The 27,931-nt window shown below is 39.1% G+C and overlaps 1 protein-coding gene across 6 annotated transcripts in view; it reads left to right on the forward strand.

Moving 5' to 3' along the window:
* Nucleotides 1-27,931, forward strand: part of rab11fip4b (RAB11 family interacting protein 4 (class II) b) — a 75,725-nt gene that overhangs the window by 19,101 nt on the left and 28,693 nt on the right. For 5 of the 6 annotated variants that reach the window (XM_041786126.1, XM_041786129.1, XM_041786127.1 and 2 more), the window contains exon 1: nt 15,505-15,905. The exons of the other annotated variant lie outside the window; for it this stretch is intronic. In XM_041786126.1, the coding sequence (XP_041642060.1) occupies nt 15,825-15,905 (81 nt within the window). In that variant the 5' untranslated portion in view covers nt 15,505-15,824. Of the gene's footprint in view, nt 1-15,504; nt 15,906-27,931 lie in introns of those variants that run through there. 6 annotated transcript variants of the gene reach the window in all.

The raw sequence follows: 27,931 nt of genomic DNA on the forward strand, positions 1-27,931 counted from the left end.
CGTTTCTGAGTGGCTGACTTTCCTGAATGCCTCCTCTAGTTTAGAAGGAGAACTAATTCAGGGAAAGACTCTGTGGATACTGACTGACAACACATCTGAGGCCAAATCTGAGGAATTTATTGGATAAAGATATGTTAAGGATTGTTAATGCTTATAACGTTGTTGTGCTCCAACTGTCCATCACAACTTCTGTGTGTGTGTGTGTGTGTGGGTGTGTGGGTGTGTGTGTGTGTGTGTGTTAAATCTTGTCTTGACCTTACATTTACATAACACCCCTGTTGACACCCTGCTTGGCCATCACTTTTGGCTGTTATTTCCAAACAACTTCTCTGTCTGCCTCTGTGCCTCTTTCTTTGTTCTGTTCTTGACAGGACAGACAGCATGTGAAGTGGCCCAGCCTTTAAGTGCTCTTTATGCTGACAAAGAAGAGTCCCAGTACTGAGAGCCACACATCTTGATTTCTGTGTAAACTTTAATATGTGAATCTAGCATAAACATGTTACACCATAACCCAAATTTAAGGAGGGACTTCATTATTTTAACAAGCCAGTTAGATGTTCAGTATGGTTTAATATTAAGGAGAATTCCCATCATAAATTGACCTTTAATAACCCCCCCTGTCATAGCAGATAGACTAACTCTGTGAAGTGCACACACTGCACTCTGAGTCTGAATGATGTCAAACATGAAATGTCAGACAGCTGAATCAGGGTGACCTGTAGGAATTATTCTCTGCCATTTAAGGAGTTTTCACACATGAGCTGCTCGGTTGATAATTGCCCAAAGTATTTTGAGTTTCTCTGAAGTCCAGGTGAGCCAATATGTGAACAAAACAGGCAGTTGTTGGAGGCATTTATACCAAGCGAGAGAGAAATTTGATGTATCTGTTGTTATTCAGACAGGCTTGTCAGCTTTTTACTCTTGTCTGCTTGCCTCTGGTTTTTGTGTTATTAACTTTTGCTTTTGAAATGCTGAAACATTCTACAGCATGTAAAAGTATTTATATCATGACAGAATTAGCTGCACACTGTACCCTGACCCCCCCCCCCCCCCCCCCCCCCAAACTAACTTAAATTATTTTTTAATCTTGCATCCTGGCACCTGGTACTTTTATCACCTCTAGGGTCTGAGCTGAGCCGATACTAAATGTGACATTAAGACTATTATGACGAGTGTCATGAGTGGGATGGGTATCTGGTCAGAGTATTGTCACTAGGAGTGTCACAAGTGGGATGTCTTTAATTTATCTCAAAATTGTTTTCCTGTGTTAGTAGCCGCAGCCTGACTTTAGCAGTCTTTTTTCTAACATTGCTCTTCTGCTGGCCTGTTTGGCCTTCACAATAATTTAGCAAAAGCATTGCCCCTAAGCCATCTGTTTTCCCTGTGTATTATTGAATCAAATAATTACCCCTCTCCCTCTGTAATTTACCGTCATGTCTCACCGTTATCTCCCTCGACTCGTGCTGTAGGTCTGGGAAACGCTCTGCTGTCTGCCAGTCTGTCTTGTTATCCATAATTAGTATCCAAACCTTGTCTTCCTTGACTCAAAGTGGATAATCTGAATTGCTTGCTACAGCACTGTTGCCCCCAACCTCTCTCTCTCTCTCTGAGCCAGCATTTATTCTTAAGTAGCTGAAGGCCAGTGTGTCTAATGCTACACCCATGCTCACGACTCCTGTTAGCACACCCTTTCCATTTTTTTTGTAGTAACTTTACTTTCTTTCTGCTCTGCTGCTCATATTTTATTCGGGCCTCTCCTGATTTAATCATTGATTTTCTCCTACAGCTCTTAGATCCTCCCACTCCCTATCTTTGCTTTTTTGTTTCTTTGATCCCCATTTTCTTCTGTTTTTCTCACTAGCTTTCAATCAGTTCAACAATCTTTGTTTTACTCCTCCAGCATAACTTTTCCTTTCTTCCCCTCATCTTCCCTCTCCGTTTTTCTCTATCTTTCCTGCTCCCTCTTTTTCTTTCTGTTTGTTTAATTAGGTCGCAGATTGTCCTGTGATGTTAGGACTGAATAGAAAAGCTGTCAGAGGAGCTCAGTGCTGGATGGTTGCCTCCTCCTTCTCCCCCTTTATCTCTCTCTCTGCTCCCTCTTTCATAAACAACACCGAAATACAAACTCCCACTCACAGTGGGAGTTGTGGCATTGCATCACACTTGGGGATTGAGTCACAAAACCAACTGGACATCACCACAAACCTGTAAGAGACCGCATTGTTTGAAGAAAGTGGGATGTTTGGGAGCATAATCTTTCATGTTAATGAGCATAATTATTCGGCACTGGAATTTGGAAATGGCTGATGAAAATAGGACAAAGACAGTGCATTGTATCAACTTCATACATAAACATAACCTGCAGCTGCTACTCTGCTTTGTTCACTCAAGACATTTGAAATAATGTTGACAACATCTCTTAAAAATGAAGGTTGATAATTCTGCCAAATCCTGGTTTTGTCCTTCTGTGTCTTTCTTCCAGGATGCATTTGTCTTACAGTTTTTCTATATTGATGCTTTCTCTGGCCTTTTCTTGGTTCATCTCTGGGGAGAAAGACAGATCAGTGGTGTATGTAGCAACTTTACAAGGCAATTTCACACATAAAAGTCGCCTCCACCTCCCCAGGATTACGATACAGCTGTAAAGGAAGTTCACGCCGAACTGTTTCAACAGGTGTTTCAGCTCGATTTTATTCTCCACAGTGTCACAACAGGGTGTCACACTAAAACGAAAATCTCACAGCTCCCTCTAATCACTGTGAGTGAAACTAAAGACACATTTGTTGTAAATGTTGACTGTCAACACCTGGTGCCTTGTAACCACAACACCATTGAACTACTCTTTGTGCAGCAGCAGGAGTAATGCTGTAAAATCAAAGACCCAGGTCCGAGCTTATGTAACACTTCTTTTACGACATGTTTAACAGCTTAAATGGCTGTACTGTGTATGTTTGATATGGGTTCTACGTTGCAAGTCCAGAATTTATACTGTTTTATTATAATATGTGTCCTGTTGCACTTTGCAGCAGCAGTGAAGTACTAAAAAAATAATCCACCAGACTGAATAAGATTGTCCTCTTGGATTTTTCCTATATTTTGCGTCTTTCATTTTACCCTCTACCTTTACAAGCCTTCCAGGGCTGACTGCCGAGAAGCATCTCCACAGCATGATGCTGCCACCACCATGCATTTCTCTATGATGGATTCAGCTGAACTGCGGGGGATGTTCAGTGCCTTGGAAATTGTTTGTATCCATCACCTGACTTACAATTTTCAATAACATTTTTCTTTGAGTTGCTTGGAGTGTTCTTTTGTTTTCAAGGTTTAATGGTAACCAGGAATACTGAATAACCAATGACTTGACCTTGCAGCTACAGGTGTCTTTATACAACAATCATTTATGACGCATTCATGGCACTCAGGTGATCTCCATTTCACTAACTGTGAGACAACTAGCACCAATTGCCTGGCCTTCTGTTGAATTAGATCAGTCACTTTGAAGGGGGCGAATATTTATCCAGTCACTTATTTTTATTTCACATATTTTTATTTAACTGACATTACATTGGAGGAATGGGTTTTCACTTTTTTGTTTTGTCATTTGTATTTTTTGTGTGTAAAAAAGCCAGAAATATATTGACTGTAGTGATTGATTAATAAAATCACTAGAAGGATAAAACATCCAAGGGGCTGAATACTTTTTGTAGGTTCTGTAAATCCTTCCGAAATTGCAGCAGTCTTCATGTGTGTATACTCTCAGCAGAAACATCAATAAATGATTGTGTCCTATCTAGTCTAGTGGCACCACTGGTTCACTTCAGAGACACTGTTGGCTGTAAGGAATCTGCTGATGCATCGGTTTAGCATCAGCCCTTTTGACAAACATTTACCATAGGCAAATAACAGATATGAACAGATCTGCATCCTATCAGTCTAATCAACTTAGTATCTGGTAAACCTGTGAGATTTTTTACTTAGCTGAAGAAGTCACCTGTTGGACTCTAATCTGTTTTCATGGTTAACCATGAGAGAAAATGTTGAAATAGTCGGAGTGTTACACAAAAAGAAGTAATAAAAACACCAGCCATTGGCCAAAATATCATTTTAAACATTGTATTGGTATTGACCTTAATTTTAAAAATCAGATGCATCTCTGTTGGCGATGCTGCTTCTTTTTGTTCGCTGACCTTGTTTAGTGAACTTTTCATAGTTCACTGTTTCCCTCCTGTCTGTCAGGCTTGTTTGCAGCCTGGATCTACGTGCCCCGTTTCTGTGTCATTCACATTGCTAACCTCTGCAACCTTTTAATAGAGGAAGTCAAAAACCTCAATTTACATCCTGCTTAAGCTCTGCAGCACTTCCTCTCTGGGCCGTTAGTGTTGACAGTTCTTGATGTAAAGTTTTAAAGGAAGTGTTGTAACCTCCAAACACAGATCTCAAGAAATTCTTTTCATCTTTTTTGTATGTACTCTCTACCCTTTTATCTCTTGTCTCCTCCTATCACAGTTTGTTATCAGGCCTCTCTTTATCTTCCTCTTTCTCACTTTCTCATTGATCCATCCATCACTTGCTGTCCTGGTTGTCTGGTAGTGATTTGATAGATGGATGGTCTGGCCGTGTATTGATCATCAGGCTTTGATTGGCTGTCAGTCACTTGTTAGCCTGAGCTGCTCAGCATGCTCACACAGGAGACTGTGTTGTTTATGTCTCTTTTTACCCATGATCTGATACTTTTTATTTAAAAACTGAGAAGACCAACATGAAATCCCATTACAACAAAAATCTTATTTAAAATCATAAACTTTCAATGTTAGTTGTTAGAAAAACTTATACTTTATAGGCAAATCAAGCTTGACCATAGCTTTGAGTCTAGATTAACATCATCTCATCACAGCTTATGTTTACCTATTGCAAAAACTGAAATCTAAGCAACTCAGAAATGTTCAATAAAAAATCTAACAACACTTATTTTGAGCTAATTTCATCTGAGAAATCTGGATAAAAATAAGCTTGAAATAGGTGTAATTATTAGATATATTATGAAGAAATATCAATAACATCCACTTTCTTCAATTTCATTTTTTTATTTTTTGCAACATAGAAGAGAACCTTGATTAATATGCATGATAAATGACTTCCTAACATTTGCTTGTTTGTTTAAATTTGTCTAGTTTTATGTAACTCTAGATGTATATACTTAATTTTTTAAATCCAAATGACTCAGACAATTTGCTGAGAAAAAAACAAGATTAAAAAAACTTACTGATACTTAATGATAGAATAAATGTAAAAGTACAGTGGGATGAAACTACTTAGCTAACATGACATTATTCAAATGTTACTTGCAATATCAAATCAAAATTCTAATTTTTTCTCTAATCTTTGAGCGTATCTTGGTATTTTTTGTGAATTTCAGTGTGAGCGTCCACAAGGTTGACTTAAAAGAAGTGCTTTTCATAATTTACCTCTGGTTCAGGAAACGGGGTGGAAAATACTTCAGGTGAAAATTTGGAGTCGTTCTTACAGACACCTAAAGCACATCTTTGACCACGTTAAAGTAACTAATTTCACTACGACGCAGTGAAAATACTTGGTAAAAGTTTGTTTAGCCAGAAGCATAGACACAATATACATAGACGCTGCATTGACCATTTTGCCAGAGGCATTCCTGGGCAAGATGCCTCGCTCCTGTGCTGCCCGGGGCTGCACCAATAGATGCACAGAAGAGACATGATCGTGTTGAATAATATTTCATGGGTAAGTTAAACAGTTTTTTGTTTTTTTTCAAAGTATTTGGCTAGAATAACAACACATTGAGAGCCAATTTCCCTAACGTTGTAAGATTTTATGTAAACGTATCATAGAGAAAGAATAAAGTATCCAAATAAACAACGTAACTGTGTAGATAAAGATTATTATTATTATTATTATTAAGATATATATATAGATATATATATATATATATATATATATATATATATATAGTAACTTAACCATGGATGGTACATTATTGTGAAAATAATAATTTACTAATTTACTATGAGCATGTTTGTGTCATTTAAGTTCAGAAAAGCAAGAAACATAGATGCACCTCCTGTTGCACTATATTAATACTCGAATCATCTACATTTTTTGACTCTCTAATAGCAGTTCTGAATGATTTGATTAACAAAAAATTATACCTGTAAACCACTATATATACAAACAACTCATTAACATAACTTAAATGTAAATGTGTGAGTTTTTTAATCAGAAAACCCTTCTTCTTTCATATACTTGCATTTGTTTATGGAACAGTCTTGCCTCTGGCAATATGGTGGACACGTTGGCGTATCACTGCAGTGGGCAAACACAGTCAATGAGGCATCTATGTATATTATGTCTATGGCCAGAAGTAGCCCAGAAACTGTTGCTATGAGAGAGGGCTCTCTGATTGGTTGGTCAGCGGACCAGTCAGAGAGCCAACAAATTGTTCAGATGAAACAACTTGGCCCTCTGATCTGTGTCGCACAGACTTAAAAAGAAAAGCCTGTTGGTGAGTTCAAAGCTTAAAGGTTTGGCTTAAAAGCAAACAGAACTTTGTTCTTAAATCTTTAATCTTAAAATATGAAAACGTGTGCAACATTTTACATCATCACTGCATTCAGACTATTGCTGTAAAAGTTGTGGGTCTTTTTTTGGGGAGGGGGCAGCGCGTTAGTGCGTTCTGTTGTCTCTCACTGGAGTTCAGATCTCAGGCCACTCCTTTGTCATTTGTTACTGATACAGTGCACATTACAAGCGGATACAGTCTCATGTGAACAGAAATCAATACCTCTACATTTTCATGTGCAAGTTTTCCCTGCAGGCAGGACTAACCCAGTAGCCTGGTTTCACTCATACTGCAGCCACATACATGGGCAGATAGATGTGTTTGGCCTGCTTAGTAGCATAAGGCTCAGTCTGCAGTATTCTGGTTACGTTATGTTAAGCAATCCTGTTTTCCTTTACATTTCCTTTACATTTTCTCAAAAAAACTGTTATATATAGCCAGTGATGTAGAACACTAACAATATTCCTGTATTCATATCATAGTGTTTCTGCAGGGTTTATCCATCAGGCTATGTGTACATGTGTTTTGCATCCTGATGCATTGTAGAGGTAGTATGACACATTTAAATTTTCACGATGCATGCATGTATTTTTTATTTCTCCCAGCTGATGCTTGTGTTTCGTGTTCTCCTCTAGTCAAGTTCTTCACTTTTCTATCACACATACTCAGACTCATTTATTCATGATCTAATTTTTCTGTTAACACCAGAGAGCTTGAAAGAAACGATGCTGCAGATTTTGGGACTTTCAGTTTCACTCTCTTTGTTGCTCACTCAAACTTTATATGACCCCATCCTCTCAGAGCTTCCACTGCTTTTGTTGTCATCTTAAGGAATCACAGAAAGTTGTGCCATTAGTTTTTAAATGTTGGCAGATGTCACACTCTCTAGGAGATCTCTGCGTTAAAAATACTCTTCTAAAACTTAACCCTCTCCAAAATGCGACACTTCAGTTCCATTTATCTGATTCCCTTTTCAGACCAGGTTTATAGGAATTATTGCAGACCGGAGAGTCAAAGGAATTTGTCAGGCCTTAGAATCAGCGGCAGCGTGCAGCAGTGAAAACAAAGGCTGTGGGACTGAGCAGCTAAAAGACAAATGGCGCAGAGTGCTGGCCAAATGGTCCGAAACAAGGTTAAGTTGTAAATGACAACACGGTCAAACAAACCAGTAAGATCACACGAGGCAGTGCATGAACATATGCTTATAGCACATGCAAATTATTTGCAAGTGTCACAACTTCTGTCTGGCTTTTTAAAAAGTGTGTGTGTATCTACCGAAGCTGCAGAGTTGTTGGCATTCGCAGCACTTGGCCTAAATAAGCAGCCTACCAACCCACTGCCCCCTGAAGAGCATCCCTGCCTCGTTTATTTCTTTAAAGCTCTTTCTGCTCTCCACCCCTCTCTCTTTTTTAGTCTGCAGGGTCTCCCCCTCTCTCTCTCCCTCTCTCTCTCTCCATCTATCTCTCCCCCCACCCTTGTCCTCTCTATCATTCGTCTTGCTGCATTGCGAACCCCAGCAGAGAATCCCCACAGAGCTGTTTCAGCTGAACTCTGCAACACACACATTTGTTAGGTTTGTGTTTTTAACGCCACTGTTAGTGCATGATTTACCAGTGTATCTGTGTGTTTTACTCCGCATCCATTCATCAATGAGGAGTCTTATGTAGGTCTTCAACCTCCTCTTTGCCTCCTACAGAAAGAATTGCAATAATGTCTTCCCCTCTCTGAATAGCATTAACATAACTTTGTTAACACTCTGTGAAACCTCGGCCCTTGTTCCATAACTATGTGTTGCTGTCTGAATGAGGCAGGTAGACATGAATAGAATTGTAAATGGCTTCTTTGAAAAGGGGGAAAGAGGCCAGCCTTTGAACAAATTGCACATAAACAAATAGCCTAAGGCTATTGGCTGAGCTCGGGCCAACATCCTTGAGAAGTGACGGAGAAGGAGAGCGAGAATGAGCGAGCAAGAAAGGAGACTACAAGAAGAGTGCATTCCTTTCCACATAATTAGCTTTTATTTGGCATCATCTCTCTTTCCTCCTCTTCATCTCTCTCACCAGCTCTCTCTCTCTCCCTCATCACCCCATCAGCTTAGAGCTGCTCTCATCAAGCATCAGGAGCAGGAGCAGCAAGCAGAGTGTGAGTCATGAAATTAACACTGAAGCACCGAGAATATGGCAACAAGAGATAGCAAGAAGGTAATAAGTTCTCTGACATTGTCCCTTGTTATTTAAGGAGCATGTTCTGGCTAAAATAAAGCCAGCTCTTGCCAGAAGCTGCTGAGTCAATACACCAAAATTAGACGTGAGTGATGAGGCGTGATGAAATACTTTACCAGCTGAAGCAAGACGTCAAACAACAAGAAACCATGAGGTTTTATCAGAACAATAAAGGAGTCGTGGGTAGATAAGGTTGAAAATTATCAATTCAAATGTTTGGAGAAGGCAGTCCTAAGGCAGACGAACACAATGGTACTGATACAATGGTACTGGATTTTGAAAAAAAAGAAAAACAAGTAGCACAAAAGAGAAAAGCTACCTAATGCTACCATTCTTCTCTTTGAAGTAGCTCAGGGATCAGAGGGAGTTTATTCTGGGGGCAGTAGAGTGTGATTCATGTCTGTACAGCGTGGGGGACAGGCCCTTCAAATCTAAGTAGGACAATGACAATATAGGAGTCAGGGAAGTTCTTGGATTGTTATATCAAGACAGAGCTTATTGTTATAGCAGCTTGTTCACGCAGGCAAAATAAAGCAGAAATATAGAACAGCTATATATCCGATCAGTTTTAAGTAGATGAATAATCTATAACATTTTGAGGTAGGTACTTTTAAGTACATTGCATACACAATACAAGAGGAAGGACAAAGTGGATGATGGAAGGAGGGATGGATGGAAGGATCAAAGAAAGGATGGTAGTAAGGACTGAAGGATCAAAGGATGAATGAATGGAAGGAAGGAATTTTAAAGGAAGGGAAGGGATCATATAAGATATTTGGGCCTGTATACTACCCAGAATAGAGGAAGCCACCTTAAATGATCTTAATATAATAATATATAATAAAGCATTGATGTATATCATTAATGTATTTTGAAATGAAAACATAATTTGCGTGATAAGCGTGCTTCTTACCAAATACAGAGAGCTCAATAGTTGACATGAAATGTAGTGATGTGTCTTAAAATAAAAGCATGCATGTAGCACAGCTGAAACCAGGTCATCTAGTCATCCTTGTAGAAGACTTATTCTCATGTACACGGATATTTAAATATTTGCTCATGCTGCAATCTAACACCTAAGTCAGTGTGCACTGCTGCCTTATCATAGCGATGTGCATATTGTTAACACTTCAGTTGTGGCTCAGAGGAGTTGTGAAATTCGTTAAATGTACGCTGAAGTAGTGTCCTTTTCATTGATATAACATCATACTTCAATTGTGAATGGAAAAGAGCTTAATGACTGTAGGACTGACACCTCAAACAACTAGAAAAACCCAATAGTCCCTCCTTTTTATGTAGCTATATTTAGAAAGCCAGGCTCCTCAGCACTTGCTTTTTTTTGTCTGTTTTTTATTTTTTGTTTCTCTGACTCGGATAAGAGACTCTAGCCTACCTCTAACTGGAATAATAGGAACAATTTCAAAGATACAGTTGGAGAGTGCAGCACAGAGTGTCAGCTGAAGATGACTGAGAAACCCTGCAGACATCAGAGCTGAGATAAGACTGAAAGAGGAATGATGGTAAACATCCTTGAGAGGTCACTCCAAGAAGATTTCCCTACTTCTATTTTCAACTTCTGTAGACTTGCTGAGGAATTATTCTTGTTCTATTCTGTTAGCTCAGGGCAGAAAGAGTTTAGGTTGTGAAATTTTTTTTTTTTATAATCAGGGGCATTGCACTCCTAAAATATTATGGAGAAAAGATTCAAGAATGTAGTTTTTCTCAAGTATCTGTTAAAGAATTCAGATAGTTTTGCCTGCATATTTATCAGCAGGTCCTTTTGTATGATTCCATCCACTCTATTCCTAGCTCCCATGATACTTTGCAAGAAATGTGGGTACCACTTCTGGTCCTTTCTGTCAGGCTGGAAGTTTTTATAGTAACGGGATTTAAATCCTGATTATATTGAAACAATTTGGAGATTAAAGTATGTAAACGTCATCTGTTATCCTTAAGTGGGATAATATAATCTTTTCTCCACCTTCTACTGAAGAGGAAAAAAAGGATGAAATTGCGCGCGATAAGGTACACTTTATTAGCTTCATATCAATATTTGCATAGTAATAGGGACGATCTCATTTTGTTAAAGGAGGTGGCACACAACCTTATATACTTCTGAGAAGATGTAGAGCTTTTTTTTTTCTTTTTGTACTGACTAGTCCCTCTTTAAATGTGTGAATTATATTTATATCAGTGACTCACTTGGTCAACTCTTAAGCTCAGTTAATCTCAAATTCTGTATTAAGTATTAATATTGGATTAAAGTGAGGGTATTATGCCTTTTTTCAAAGCTTTTCACCATCTCTCTGATACCCTCATAGTAGCTTTGCATGATTTACAGCTCAAAAAACTCCTCATGTTTCTTACACTGGCATCCTGAAAAACCCTTATTTTAACCTCTGTCTGAAATACTTCGTTTTCACTGTCTCTCTTACCCCCCCCCCCCCCCCAACCTCCTTTCCTCTGATTGGCCGATTTTTCGGAGGCTGGCCAGTGGCAGGACTCAGTGGAGTGTTTTGTGCCTGCCCCCAGTGTGGCTATAATGTTATGCTAGTACGTGTAAACTTTAAATGAACCGGTCCGACTGACATGTTAGACCCGGAGTCTGACCCTGATAGTTTGGAGAGGGAGGGGTAAGAAAACCAGCAGCAGCAAAGGGTAGAGAAGGACATATCTGTTTGGTAAGTGTTTAATTACTGTGTTACTAAATGACTTTGATGTAGGGGCGGTCTGTTCCGCTTTGCCAGCAGCACGGACGAACCAGTCAGGAGATCCTATTGCAATCTCATCTGTTCGCTCCATCGAAGTCTCGTCTCGGGAAGGTCTCGGAAAGATTCCCATCAAACCGTTTTCATCAGTTTACACTCTAATTCCAAGATAACTGCCACATATGTTTATCTTGCAGTTTTAAAATTTGCATACGTGAAGTATGGACGACCAGCATTGTGACTTTATATTCATTGTGGCGGGGTGGGCTTTAGTACATGTTTAATTTTTGCTTTATATTTAGTTTTATTGTAGAATAACTTTATGTTTTAAATTAGTCTTATTTTTGGGATTTGGTTTATTCTTAAAGTGGTTATATTTAAGAATACTTTTACCTGGAAGTTAATTTTAGTTTTGTCCAACAACGCCACTTAGGGGAGTTTCACCCCCAGGACATTACCTAAAAGAGCACCTATTACACTCAGTAGTAAAAGGTCACACAGGTTTGTTACTCATCAGGACAGAGACGTAAGTGTTCCAAAGAATTGACAAACTTTATTAAACAATATCAATATTTAAAATAGCAATTGTCCATAAAAGTCTTTCTATCAAAAATAAGTTGCACTGTCCAAGCGGCCCAATAAATTAGCTGTTTTGGGCTAGAATTAAGGGAGCAGGGCTGAAGGCTTACTGGGGGCGAGGACTCAATAAGGGGGAAGGAAAGGGGTACTGGAGTTATCACCACACTTGAAAACCACACACCATCTGAATTAACACCCAAGTGCACTACTATACAGGGCTGTGAAGGGACCACCACTGGGGAATCGTCCAGCCGCCTGCCCAACAGTGCCTGTCCAGGGGAAGAAAACAGCAATCAACACAAGGGTCCACAATATAGTTACTGTACCTTTAAAATATCTATAGCATTCACACTCACACACACACAATTAAACCCAAGGGGGAATAATAAACTCAATCCCAAAAGAAACAAACCAAAACAGTAGAATTTAAATGAGTAAATTAACACAAATGTTATTACTGTATAATGTTATTACAGATATACATAATTACCCCAGGACATTTCACATGAACTCCGATTGACAAGGAATAAGTACATTTTCAAAACATACCAGGAAGAGAAGTGCTGAATCTCAATAAATGGAGGCGCAGCTGCAGAGCTGCAGAGCCACAGCACGTTACTACAAACAGCCAGAGACCAAACAAATCAGTTTTAGAGTTATGGCCAAATCTCAACACAATAAAAAGAGAGAAAATGAGCAGCCTACCTCAGAAAAAGCCACAGAAAGGCGAAAACCCAGCGCCACTCACAGCCTCTCTAGGTCTCACCAGGTCAGACAGACATGCCAGCCCACTGCAATGTGAGAGAGTGGAGGCAGATATAATGCCAGTTACGCATGCTTTAAAATGTGCCACAAAGAAATTGCCGAGGGGCCTTACCTTACGCTAACAGCAGACATTCAAAGAAACGGCACCCAAGGAAGCCACGCTGACCGTGGGCACGCCAGCAGCACCACACCGCGCCAAACAACGTGGAAGTCTGTCTCCAGGAAGCACATCCGAGGTACGGCACAGCCACACTGCTTTATGCAGCGCTGCGCCGCCTCGCAATCAAAGGTGCCAATTGGATAATCACCTGCAGCCTCACGGCACTGAGGGCAGAGAGAGGGGGGAGAAACTTCACCCTGCCACATTATGTTTTAAAAATCTGAAAAGTATAATACCCCCTTTTTAATATTAAAAGAATCACTTCTATCATGCAAGTGAACAGCTTGTTAAAAACATTGTTGGGAAAGACACATATTCAGGTTTATATAATGATTAATACAACAAACAGAGCAACAGCTACCTGTCGTTACAGGTAATATAAGGCTAAGGCATTTTTGTTGGTCATTGGGAAAATGTTTTTTGTTATTATCATTACTGTACTGGAAGTTCCACCCACATTTGGAGCTACAGAAGACCCCCAGGAATAAGGAGGATAAGTGATTTGTAGAGACAAAACCTATGGATAAGACAAACATAACACAGCATGTGGCACAGTTATGTTCAGTGACAATTATCTTGCTTCATGATTGTAGGACACCAAAATTGTACTTGTAATTGAAACACTATTAATTGCCCAGCTCTATGCTGAAGTCATGTAAAGTGAGGTTAATAAGTATCTGGACAGCAGCACAGTTTTTATCATTTTGCTTCTATTCACCACAACAATGGATTTAAAATTTTAAAGAATCAACATCCTGTCTCTCCATCATGAGCTATCAGACTGTCTACATAGTGAACTGCCTGTATGAGCATGTGCAGTTTGACACAGCATGATGTGATGATGGAGCAACCTGCTATTGGTTGACTGCCCTTCACAGAGTATTGGGCAAACAATAAGGCTGGTAGCATTAGAGCTAATGGCAATAAATGATTGAAAATAGATTTCAATATGGCTAAAAAGGCGTACAGTATCAGATCTGCTGGTGTGGATTTAATCTTTAAAGTCATTTAAAGGTCACCCTAGTTCCAGGCTCCCTAGAAACGCTTTGTTACAGTCCACAAAAGCATGGATAGCATCAGTGGAATGGCACAACAGCTAGTTTCAAGAGGAAAAAACATAAGAGACTACGAGTTATGGTTCAAAATTTATTCAAGTTTTTATAACGTGTGATACTTGTTGTATACAAGAATGCTGGTCTGGAAGGGTTTTAAACAAACTGTATTGGATCAGTGGAACATGTCTACTCGTCCAATACCAATACCCACATTTTTTTTTTATTTTTGGAACAATGCTAGACTAAAGTGTAGTCTCTGAGCTTTTATCTAAGGAGTTTTTAAAAATGGCTTTTACCATTTGGGAATTAGAGCAATTTTATTCAGAGAATCTCTGTTATCAAGAGCTTGAAAGTCTTTTTTTGACAAATAACTGACGAGCAGTTTGATGTGTCCAGATGTGGCCCTTCTTTTTCAAGGCAAATGAAGCAGATAAAAGGGTCTGGAGATCCTATAAGGGGTTTAACTTGCGGTAATAAAGCTTAAAGCTACACTTTAGTCACATATTGATTATTAGTTATAATTATTACTTATACTATGAAAATCAAAACATGCTCATAGTGCACAGGGATATTTCATGCAGAGTTTTTGCATACCTTTTTTAGATTGACAGATCATTGAAAAAGTTGATATGTTTCTTGTTGACCACTATTTTAAGTTTCTACACTGATGCATTATTCCGTAAGTACTTAAAGGTTGTCATGTCTAGTTGATAATCACACTGAAAACATAGAAAATTAGAAGTAAAGTCTTACATGTAATTTACTGCTAATATGGCCCAAAAAGGTTAACAGTTGCTCCCATGAGCTGTATGGTTGTCAGATAATCATGACAGGTTCATGAGTGACCTATAGGTTAACTGATAGATTGTTTCACCTGTATGCAATGTGACACAGATAAATTGGTGTTTATATCTGTTTTTAAAGAACATGTTTGAGGTGAAAGTGATAATATGAATTCTTTTAAGAGTTTTAGCAGAGTGAAAAGGGAACCAGCATATGCCTCCAGCTACTTTGCTATAACCTCTCACCTTCTGTCTAATGCCTCCTCCCCCCTTTGCTCCAGTCCATTGTATATGTCTTTTCTTTTTGACCAGCCTTGTTAAATGTGCTGCATCACTGAAGACAAACTGTTTGGGTTAAAGTGACAACAATCCCCTCCCTCTCCCCCTCTCCTCAGCCCACACAGGCTGTGGCCTCTTCTACAGCAGGGAAGAGGCAGGCAGGACTTCATATGCAAATATAGCCTGAGTGGGCGGCAGCCGAGAGCAGAGTGTGCAGCAATGTGAGGACTCTCACAAGCCCCGCCCACAGAAGCTAGTTGCTAAGCAACCACCCGCAAAGGGGTAGGAGGGAAGGGGGGGAGGAGGGACTATGAATTCAACAACTGTTGCCTGATCTGAGCTCTCACTGTGAATGCAAGTCAGCCGGTGAAGCAGTCAGAGAGAGAGTGTGAGATCCAGAGTCTGTGCTTGTGTTTCTGTGTGTGTGTTTGTGAGTGTGTGTGTCTGATACAGAGAGAGAAAGAGAGAGAGAGGCAGCCGGTGCCGTGTTTTAAAGTGAACGATACATCCTGCCTCTCTTTGGATTATACCACTAACAGGGACTCACCCTTTGGACTATCCCGGCGCTTCCTCCTCCTCCTCCTCTTGCCTTTGAAGGGAACACCTGTGTTGTGTGTGCAATTTTCTCTGCGTGTGTGAGAGCACAGACAGCGGACTTAGCCCTGGTGAACGGGGAGAGTGGATGACTTCAGTGGATGAGGGCTTGGCTGGTGGAACGAGGGGGACTGCTGACCATGGACTCCCCTCCTCACTAGTAAACGGGGTAAGCAACCAGACTGCACCCACCCGGCTGGAAAACGGGGCTGATGAAAGATTATTTTTGACAGAATGAGAACAATACAGAGACAGGACTCCATAGTAAGACGTGAGGCTTTAGGAAGAGATAGGAGATAGTTTGGAGCTAAAGAAGAGGTGGGGGGGCGGCGGGTTAAAAAAGGGGGTTTTGTAGAGCCTATTGTCGCCTAGTTTGTGTTTAAATGGGTGTGTGTGTGTTGCATGCAGTTGACCCTGCCTCACAGCTTCCTCGTCTGTGTCTGTGTCTATCAGCTGTTGGCCTCTGTGTCATCAATGCACCGTCCTGTCAGTTCTGCTTCCAGTGCCCCTTCTCTCCTTGTATCAGTCATTGCTGGCTCTGCTTAGGTCCAACATCTCTGATGTTAATGGGATTAATTAGAAAGCTGGAGAGCAGTAAGTGGAGGTGGTGTGATCAAAATAAACATGCAGGAAATAATAAACATATAGCATGAGTTAGAGATAGGGGTATACTGGTAAAACAACAGGTTTTGTGTCTATCAGGACTGGGGTGAACTACATTGAACATGAAAATGAGACAGTGTAGGCCATCATAGTTACAGTTTTCAGGTGTTTTCAACACCTTAAATAATAAAAATCCATTGTTTTTAAATCTTTTGACAGCTTTGCGCATTTTAACTGCCATTTAAGCTACCATGCTTCACTCTGTTTATTCATAGATCAGTTGAAAGAAAGGGGTTTATAGCATAAAAACACTAAACTAAAAAATATAGATACTGTGGACATTATTTGCACATTTCAAGGTTTGAACAAAATAAAGCATCAAAAGAAATGTAATAAAGTTCTAACTACTTTGCTTTAAATGTTATAAATCATATTACAATAAGCAATAAAAAAGCTATAATTGTAAGATCAATTAAAGAAACCATGAATGCAGTGTGCCTTCTACAGTACAACTTAATAACATCTGTACTTTGTGCACCATTTATATATTCATTCATTAGTCCAAAAATAGAAACACAGGGTGAGTTTCGTTTGTATTATGGGGTGCTCAGTAGCAACCAGTGACGTCAGACTGTACCGTGGTTTTGAATACTCCTGATCTGTGACTGGACATTACATAATGAGATTTACTCTTCTTCAGCCAGGATGATTTTCTTTAGTAATTGTCCCAGGATCCAAACAAACCTGACAGACTTTTGTTGTCCATTTCAATCATTCTCCCATTGGAAATATCATTAAATGATTTGCTTTGACTATTACTTTAATTTTTTACTTTAATGAGATTGACTTTGAGCCAAGTGTTTCTGTCCGTGCTCAGTGTGCACACCAGGACTAGAATAACTAGATTAGCATGCAGTGCTGAGCTGTACTGGATGAATGGAGGCTAATCCGTACCAGGTAAAACTGTCACTCCTTTCTGTGACTTCTTTTGTGCTTTTTAATGCATTGAAACTGAGAGAGAAGAAGGAATAATCTGCAGACAGGACAAATTTTCAGCTTAAATAAAAAACACTCACACCCTCCAGTCTGACAGTGTCATTTTGAAGCGAAATATTGTCTTTCACAGAGGAGCTCTTTATTTTTTTCTTTAGGAAAATAAATAAATAAGTTGTTTCTACAGAGAAAGCAAAATTCAAATCACAGTCCTCAAGTGCAACAGCTGACAAGAGGCAGAGAGGGGCCTGCCCACCTGCTGAGGGTCTGCCAGTGAAATGTCCCCATTCAGCAGACATGAGCAACAAAGACGCAGAACAGTCGCTTAAGAGGAAGACAATGCACTTTGTTTAAGAGAAACAGCGAGGAGCTTTCTTTTCTATCACTGAACATGAGTTTGATGCCCTCAGAGTTGACGATCACACAACACACTCTGGCTTAAAGACGGCAGACTTATACAATGAGTGAGACAGAGAGTTGTTAAGCTGGTAAGGGTGAGTCATGGTGTTGTGCTTTTCCACTAGGATGAGTCCAACTTCTCTTCATGCAATGATAATATGAGTGATTATTATCCATGAGAAACTGCAGGAACCAGATAGCAAAGTTTGATTGTTGGTAAATTCTGGTCAGGTAGGAACATGAATTTCCAGGTTCAAGCTTCTAAGAAAGAATATTTACCTACCATGACGGTTTTACGAAGTAAGGAATGATTTGTTTTGTTTCCAGGCTTAAGATTTATCAGAAATGATGCCAATCATTGGGTACAGCAGTAAAACATGATTTAATGTAATGCTTTTTTGTGGGAAGAAAAATATATTTTTTTCACACTTTTAAGAAGTTAGCAGTCACAACTGGAAAAAAAAAACAACACAAAAATACAAGGTGTTGCAAAATAATCTGAAATCATGAAAAATACTGCTGTGATGTGGTATCAACAAAATAGCTGAAAATATGCTGGAAAAAAACACAGCAGATAGCCTAGTGGTTAACTTCCCCATGCACGCGGGTGGCCCAGGTCCAAGTTCGGCTTGTGGCCATGTGGCTCTTTCGCCACATATCACTCTCCACTCTCCACTCCACCCGCTTTCCAGCTCTATCTACTATCCTATCTTTTTACAGTAAAGGTGAAAAAAAAATCTTGGGGGGGAGGGTGTGCATACATACTGACTACCCATACTCTTCTACTTTGTGGTGCTGGCTCAACTCATCTTGTCTTGACTTTTCCTACTGCCAGAAAGCACCAAGGTTCTGAGACTCCAGAACTGAGCATGAATATTATCACAAGGGCTATCATGAGTAGGATGTCCAATACAGGCATCAAATCCTGTCTTCTTGCCTTTGTCCTGCTCTGCCTCACCTTGCCTTCATTGAGGATGTACTATCAAAGTATATATAGGAAAACACACTGTCTTGTGCCAAAGTGTTGTACAGTTGAGCAGATTCAAGATGGTACCACATCAAAAACACCATAGAAGACAGTTACATGGACAGGACAAACCAAGGCAAGTCTAAACAGATGGGTCTTCAACTGCCTTTAAAAATGTTCACAGTTTCAGCAGTTCTCAGCTCCAGTGGGAGATGGTTCCCAAAGATTTGGAGTAACAGCATGGCTACGTATCTTTTAGTTTTGTCTTGTACAAGGGATGACCAGCAAACCTCAGTGCCGTGCTGGTGTCATGTCTCTTAATAGGTTCTTTAACATAAGAATGCCATGCACAGCTCTGTAGACAAACACAAAAAGACAAAACATCAGGATTAGACCTTCTTCTTCGATTAACCTGCATGGAGGTAGTGCCATAGTAATTCATAAACATTACCAAACTGTCCCACTCGCTTGTGGTGAATATTCATGAATATTACCAGCTGGGTTTTTACATTAGGTGACCCTGACTAATCATAGAAAATAGGGACTGGCTGGAAAAATTCACTGTAGAGTTTTGAGTTTGTGAGAAAGGACTAATAAATAGAAGATTTGAGACCCTGGTCTGACTTCCTTATTTTGATGTTAAGCAGGATTGTGTTTTCATCTAAACAAACTGAAAGAGTAACCTGACACGGCAGATGGATGTGTTTCACACATCCATCTGGGAAAGCTTCAGTAGGAAACGTTTGGGAAAAGGCAGAGGCTTTGAAAAAAACTCAGAGGGTGATTAGATGAACGTTCTGTCTGTCACATCTCTACGGGCCAATCAGAGCAACAAAACACGTGACGTAGCTGCTATCAAGCTGTGCATGCGCAGCTACTGAGGAATAACGCGAAACATGGCGACTATAGACACGAGCTACAGTGCTTAACAAATTTATTAGACTACCTGTCATATTTGTCTCAAAGACCATCCAGCATCATGAAGTGCTTTAATGCGGACTCTTTCATTTTAGTGAGCTCTCCAAATTTTACTCCACATTAATGAGGAATTTCAAACTGAATTCACCCAAATTTGAGCCGGCTCACTGGGCTTCTCTGATTAGTCAGAAATTAATCAAGCATAACATTCAACCACTAAAACTCATTTTTCAGTTCAGGAATGCAAGTAAATAACTATAATTTGACATATTAATCAAGAAATATTAATGTGCTTTACTATTTTTTCAGTTTTTGTAAATCAGTAAACTTGAAAATTCATGGATAACAATAATAATTATATTTTAGCATTAAAAATATCATTTGGGCTAAAGAGCTTCTACATATTGGTGTATTAACCATTGCAGAAACATAAAAAATGATTTTGGTAATTACCAATGCTGTTAATTTAGGGCAGCTGTGGCATAAACCTTACTTTGGTAAGGGTTAGGGTGGTCTAATAAATTTGTTAGGCACTGTAAGTACTCGACTTTTGTAGTTTTTAAAAAGAAAACAATACACTGCTGTTCTTTGTTCTTCTTTTAACAAAGAAATGTCAGCAAGTTCTGATAAAACTGGCGCTTTAGCAGTATCCACGCTAATCTCTTCCTCCATAACTGCACCAGCTCTTGCTGCTGCTTGTTTACGTCACGACTCTGCTGCGCCTGAAAGTACTGCCCCTCGTCCTGATTGGTCCTGTCACTTCCTAACCGGGCCCAAACGGTTCAGATGGGAGCTTTGCAAGATGGAATCGCCAGTGAAATACAAGGAAGCAGGCGTATCCATCTGCTTTGCAAGGTTACTGAAAGAGTGCAAGTTCAAAAGTTAGTTGACACCTTGAGTGCAAGGTAACTTTCACCCCGCCACACACACACCTGTTGCATTCGAGTTTCTGTCGATCACTCTTTATTATGACCTGATTATTTTGTGTCGTATTTGATTAGCAATTCTTTTTTTTTGTTTGGTTTTTTAGTGCTTTATTGATAATATGACAGCCAAATAGAGGGCACCTTAATGTTGATTTCTAGCGTTTCTTTGCATAAACATTTCATTTCTCACCTATTTTTCAAGGATTGCACACAGGGATAATAAAATAGAGCAGCTCTTTAGTTTAACATTGACTTTGTGTCTCCTACAATCAGTAATCATAACAGTGACACACACACTTGCCCACAATTACTGTGTACCACGAGCTGTCAGCAGTATACTGTGATTGCTTTGCATGCAGCTCTGTAATTAACAATTAATGGAGCTAAATTGCCTCGTTGTGTTCTCAAGAATTCTGTTGATGTTAAGATACTTTCACTCATTGATTCAAACACACTAGAACACCTGACAACACAGAAGGACACTGTAATGACTTTTAATAAAAGGGTGTATTTCAAGTTGTCCTTGTTGAACAGGCCAACAGTTCAAACACGCCCAATCTCAACAGGTAGAAATTATTTCTTAACCTTAAATGTCCACACTACCTTGCTTTAACCCTTTCCTGTACGTCTTCATCCTAATCCAGAGGTTAGTCTTGTCTCTGAATGCTCATTTATCCCCCCCAAAAAGCACCATCAAATAAACCAAGTTAAGCAAAGTCCTTGGGTTTGAGCTTATCAGGTGTTTTGTCCTCCCTCAGAGTTAGAAAATTATTCCAGAATAAACAGACCCACGCACTTTTAGGCCTCTTGGGGTTTCCTGTGTGTGTAAAATGGGTTTCATTGAGAAACCTTCACACAGTCTCCAGTGTGCCGATCCAGTCCCTCCCTACATTGTCCTTTGTGCAACAGCATTCCTGGTAATCCAATCAGCTACCTGTTTCCCATGAGACTTAGGTGGGAAAAAATGTGTTTGATTGAAACCTGCATGGACTGTTTAACAGTCATATTTTTCTAAACAAAGTTGTGGGTGTCAAGCAGCTCCTAAAGACTTCGGGGCTGATGTTTCACTTTGACTTAAAAATGAATGAGAGAGAGAGCAAGAGAGAGAGAGTCTTTACTGAAACGCTCCAACACCAGGGAGTCTCAGGTGTGTTTTTATACTGTGGGAGTGTGAGTCTCATTTGCTAAAGTGTATTAGTTTCTCTCTGTTGACATAACAGAATGTTCTTAGTCATGAGTCATTACTTCCCTTCTGAGTGATGTGTGAGTGTGTGCATGCGTAGGACGAGTATTGCTTATCGTTGGAGTTGGTTAATGCAGACACACACACACAGAGACTATATAATCGAAAAGAGAGTGTTTGTGCTCTGCTATGATGGTATCAGAACAGGCCATGTTGTGGTAAACTAACCTTTATTCAGCAATTTAAGACTGTATAACTCATACAGTATGTTTACCCTTGGGGTTGCAACTAGAACAATTCACGTTACAGATGAGAAGAGATTTCCGTGTAAGTCATGATACCGTGTGATCTGGTATGGTAATATCACAATGCAGGCGTTCTGTGATCACTGACACTTTGGAAGACAATTATATGATTGTACATCGTGAAATCTGATTAACTGAGGAATATAAAAGGCCGTTTGAAAGGTAAAGTGCAGGTTTCATCAGGTATGTGGTTGTATTCTTTAAATTCCTGCATTCAGTTTATTCATTGGCCAACAATATTGATCTATTGCAATCGCAATCGTCAGGCTGTGAAATTACATAACTGTATAAAAGTTGCAGTTATTTTTGTATTAAGTAGTACTTTGAAGGTTTACGAAAATGGATGCAGAAAGGCCTCCAAGTTTACAATAGTATCACTGCATTTGCACTTTATTGAAAAAAAACATATTTTTTGGAAAATATTAAGTCATTTTGAAAGCAGTGCTGTATTTTAAGTGCTTGTTCATGTTTGTGTGTTTTCAGTTGAGAATAACACTTCAAAACTATCATTATTCTCTGCATTTTCCATGATCAACAGGTATTTTGACTCCTTACACCATCTGTGTATAATAATGATTAAAAAAAAATAAATGTTTATTTATAAACTAGAAAAAGAATCGTTGATTTAAAAATAAAAAGAATACAACAAGCAGTAGTAATAAGTTTGACAGACCAAATAGAAGAATACAAAGGAAGGAAAAATGGAATAAAATATCAAAAACCTTGACCAATGGAAAACAGTCATATAGACAAGGGGTCTTTGATAATACACAATTCACAAGAAGGCTCCGATAAAGATATGTTTTTAAAAGGGATTCCAAAGAAGACACTGATGTATTAAATGGTCCACCACTGCAAATTACAATATTTTCAAGTATAATCACAATCACACATTATTACCAAATCTTGCTACCCTGCAATATTATGTTACCCTGGTTAATATCATGAGCACCATTATAAGGAGTCATAAGGTAGTGCCACAGTAAATCAAATTAGCAGGGGAATAGGTGTGAAGTAGCGATGCTCATTGCAGGCTACTTTCCTTGGATGGTTCAACAGATATATAAGGGTGTGTCCACAGCCATCAGCGCTTGTTGTTACTAGGTCACAAAAGTTGACTGAGAGTGATGTTGTAAATGACACAGGAGACACTAGTGAATCAAAGTTAAATAACTTTTTAACCATAAATGATAGCCACTTACTTTTTTCCACTGTTGAAGCCCGACATTGTGCTGTTCTACTTACGTTATCCATGCCTTTGTAGCCCCTGTAGGCTTTTCTAGGGAGCTTGGAACTTTGGTGACTTCTTGGGCTATTTAAAGATTAAATCCACACTGATATGTCTGATATAGAATGTCTTTTTATCATTTTTCAATCCATTTTTTATCTTTGCATGCTAACTGCCATGTCATACGTGACAGCCAATTGCAGGCTGTTCCATCGTTGCATCATGCTGTTTTGAAATAGAGCAGAGGGGGCAGACTCGTTCACTGTTGCTTTAGGCAGGAAACAGTCTCGGCTTGTGATGGGAAACTGCTGCTTCCCTAGTTTACCTGACCTGATTCAGGTGCCAACTAGCAAGGGTGATGGCATCTAACCATTAAGTCAACAAAATGTGCACATTACTATTTTAAAGCACCAATTCATTTTTAGTTAAAAGCAATATTTGGTAGTAACTATTTGATACTTGTATAATATGAATGAGGACTGTTATACTGCTGTATTGTTATTTTTACCACCCCTATAAGACATAAATATTAATATTCATTTCTCAATTAGTTGCTATGTCTGTCATAGTTTGCTGTAGTCCAAACATACTTTATCATTATCATCAACATATTAAAAACAAAAACATTTGATATGAAATGTTGAAGAATGCAGCAGATCCCCAAATTTGTCGAGCTAGAAGTCCCAAATGTTTTGTGTGTTTTGCTTTTCAATGACTCAGATGATTGACAAATCAAATAAATGACATTTTTCTAGCTTTATTGTGAATGCACACGTCTTTTTTTGGTTCTGTAAAGCCTCTTATGCCTTGCTCACGGAGCTTTTTGTTACCCTCTTTTGGGATGTGAGTGACAGAAGTCCCCACTGATAACAGTGCCGAAATGCTACAAATCAAAGCAAAGGCACTAAAGGAGTCACTTTATAGGTAAATATTTCAGCAGTGGCAGCCCTTTAGGAGCTCAGAGCTTATAAGATTGAGGAAAACAAGAGGAAGAGGGGATGAAACGAACAAAGAGAGCTTGAGATATAAAGCCTCTGCAGTGCAACGCCTTGTTTCACTGGAGCTCGCTCTGACAAACACAACCAGATAGGCTGCCTCTCTTTCTCTCTCTCATTTCTCTCCCATTTTTCCCTTGATCCATCCTCTATATTCCTCTCGTTCACTTTCCCTCTCCTGCTCATCCTGTGGTCCCTTTCCTGCTGACTCACCCTAAATCAAAGCTTCATCAGTGTTGATCGATGCAGTCGATGTCTGTTCATGCTGATGCTCATATCAGCCCAGCCCACACTCATGTAGCTCTCCATCTTTTGTCTTCTCAATCCTTTGCACATCACTTTGCATTATTGTCCAACAATAAGATGGTCACTGTCCAACTAGTTATACAACAAGTGCAGATTAGGAACAACACCTTTGAAAACCCTATAAGCTGTATAATCCTTTTAATCTGTGTTTTTTTTTTTTTAAATGCCATGCGACATGCTTCTCAAATATTCTTAGGGTGTGGTGTGATCACATTAACAAGCTTAGTTACATCTCTTTAATGGAGGAATCCTTCACTTTTCAAATAAATCATTAAGAAATTAAAGTAAATCAAAATGCTTCGAGATTTCTGTAGAATCAAGTATCTCATATTGATATAATATCTGCCGTATTTTCTTAATGCATAGATTCAGATGTTTTCATGCAAATTATGCAAATAAGTTTCTGATTAAAAAGTGAAACGATCTCAGTGTAATCTTCCTCTATGTTTCTTCTTTTTCCTCTTGGATGAGCAGGCCCTGAATGCATGGTCATGCACATAATTCTTTGCTGTGCCAGAAGGGCAGATTAATGATTTCTTCAGCACTAAAATGGTATTGACTCTTAGCACTCAGCATGGAGTGTGAGGAGAGCTGGATACAGAGTCTATCTTTTTAATGACTGCTGCAACAATGTTGTTGTAATTCAACCTGAGTTTGGGCCTTTGGTGGGCTTGAGATTGAACACTAACAACAAATTAATTGGCCTTTCAGGAAGTGATTAGCTCATGTCAGTCTGCTGTTCACACACTTCTGTGTGTGTGTGTGTGCATGTTAGCTTCTATGGTATAGAAGAGTTGTGTGGCTTTGTGTGTAAATTAGCTACTGAAGCCTGGAGTAAAATTCACACATTCATTAGGTTTGACATCTTTTGTCCATGATTTTTCAACTGCAACATAAACCAGTTTTATTAGATAATACAAAGGTCAAGGTGAGGTGGGTTCATCTTAAAGACAACTTGTAACAGTGAAGCAGAACACTGTAGTATAGATGGCTGCCCTCAGTGTTTTGTTTAGTGTCTCTGACTTTAAAGATTTTGTCTCATTACAGTTTCCCTTATGAGAATACTGCATATCCGGTCATCATATATTCACATCCCAATGATATAATAATAAATGTACTATTTGTGTCTTTATTTAGCTTGGTTAAGAGTTCAACAAGCAGCATAATAGAAACTATGATTACAATATGTGTAAGAAGATTCTGTGGTAAACTCTGACTGCATCTCTGAGTGCACATTTGCCTCCCACTCACCATTTGAGTTCTAAATCTTTCTCTTACCTAACAATTTTATTTTGTAACAAAAAGCTGCAGTGTTCTTCCTCCTTTGCAACCAGTATTGTTGCTGAAAACGGCCATAACACCTGCAGTATGGTAGGGCTGAGAAGATAGGCTTCTGCCATGATCATCACAATTGTTGGGCACCATTTTGATTTATACTGGGATTCTCAAGTATTGCGATTCTTTAAGTATTATGATTCAGTAGTGTCAGTTATTGTGATTTTTTTTCCCTTTCAAATTAAAACAGTAGTCAAATCATACAGTGGTAGAGAGAATGTCATACGTAGGGATGGAAATTGAAACCTGAGTATGTAAGTACCCAGTTCTGTATTTCTCAAAACCCCTAAATCAATAACCTTTTAGCTTATACAGTCATTTTCATAAATTTAAGACATGTAGGGCTGGAGGGTGCAAAGGCAACCTTGACATGTGTGGTAGGCCAAACAGAGAGAATTTTTAAAAATAATTTTAAGTGATACATTTTACCAATATTTATAAAAATACCTGCACAAAATTAGTTTAATGTAAAATAGAAACATAGCCATTTGATTAGATTTATGATCTAATCAAAGTAATGTGAGAAAAACCTTAAAATGTAAGTTTACACCTGACTACTCTTGAATGTGCATGTCTATATTAAACTATGCTTCAACCATTCTCTTCATGCAGCGAGGTCCCTGGTCTCTGGCATCCTTATTTTACAGGTGTCAGGCTGAAAAGTTTGAGAACCCCTGCCCTAGATCATGCTTACTTGCCACATCAACCCTTTACTGTGCCCTACAGGTATGCTATTTTTTCAGCAGATTATTTTCCCATGCCCCAAGGACATCCAGAGCACTACTGGGGTTGTGTCAGTTCTCCTCCTCGTCTGATGGTACCCTCAGGCAGCTTGCTTGCCTCATCTACATCTTACTCCAGCCTTAATTTTTGGCCCAAAAAACCCTAATACTTCTGCACAGTACTGTAGAAAATGCTATCAAGTCTCACAGGTTCTTTGACGTAACCTTTGGCAACTGAAATCAAACAAATCTTGATTTACAATGCCTTGATGGTTTGCAGCAGCAAATAGCCTTACAGATGGAGCGTCAGGGTTAAAGTGGGTAGTAGCCAGGGCTGACCAGGACTCTCTGAAATCTGACTGGCCTCCCTAAAATCCTTAAAATGATTGGCTATTTGCCTTGTCAGCTATTAATTAGCCATTTAAGCATACCCAATCACTAAGCATATCTTAACCTGTATTAGATTGGTTTTAATAACTTTGATATCCTCAAGATGAGGCATAAGGGGTCCAACCATCCTTATATATTTTTTTATGTGGCCCTCAGTGGAATAGTTTGGAAACCCCAAAGTTAGGGGAACAATTTATTCACTTGGTTCAGTCAGAAGGGGGGTTGGGGCACAGCTATAACTCTGACACTGAGTTATAGCTTTATTAATAACTGAAGCCTTGGGCCTTTGAGAAAACAAGGCACACGTTGTCCCAGCTCATGTCGGCTGCCTTAGTAGAAGCCGACTTGATTGATTCTAAAAAAAACAATCAATTCTTTTTGAAATTGTCCAACAAAACATTACAGTATTGTGGTGAACTGATTTGTTTTCCCACTCTTAACATGTATTATCTTGCTGATTTGTAAACCATAACCTTGGGTATTGGGTAGTGTTAATCAAGGTATCATAGCAGAACAGAGATATTTCCCAGCTTGCAGTATTTTGTCCTCATTTAGATTGTTTGAACTGAACTTGAATCAATGCACGGCTGAAAAACTAACAGTGTTTCACACTGAACTGAAAATTAAATAAGAGGTCAAATTATTTTTCAGCGAAATCAAAAGAATTTCTGAGGTATTTCCCAGACTATGGTGATGCTTGTTGTTTAAGGCAAGTTTCACTTGCTTCTGAATTTTCTCTCTTCTTGACATGTTCTACACTCCTAAATCTCCAAATGTCCCTCCTCTTTGATTTCAGTCCTTTTTTTCTCTTTTCTCCTCATTTACAACTTATTTATGCAAGTACCTGAGGATGTACAAAATATAATTTTCCCATGAAGCATTGCTTTGTTGGATATACTGTAAAGTTAGTCTTATTGTTCTGCTT

Source organism: Cheilinus undulatus, linkage group 4, assembly GCF_018320785.1.
Source record: "Cheilinus undulatus linkage group 4, ASM1832078v1, whole genome shotgun sequence".
NCBI lineage: Eukaryota > Metazoa > Chordata > Actinopteri > Labriformes > Labridae > Cheilinus > Cheilinus undulatus.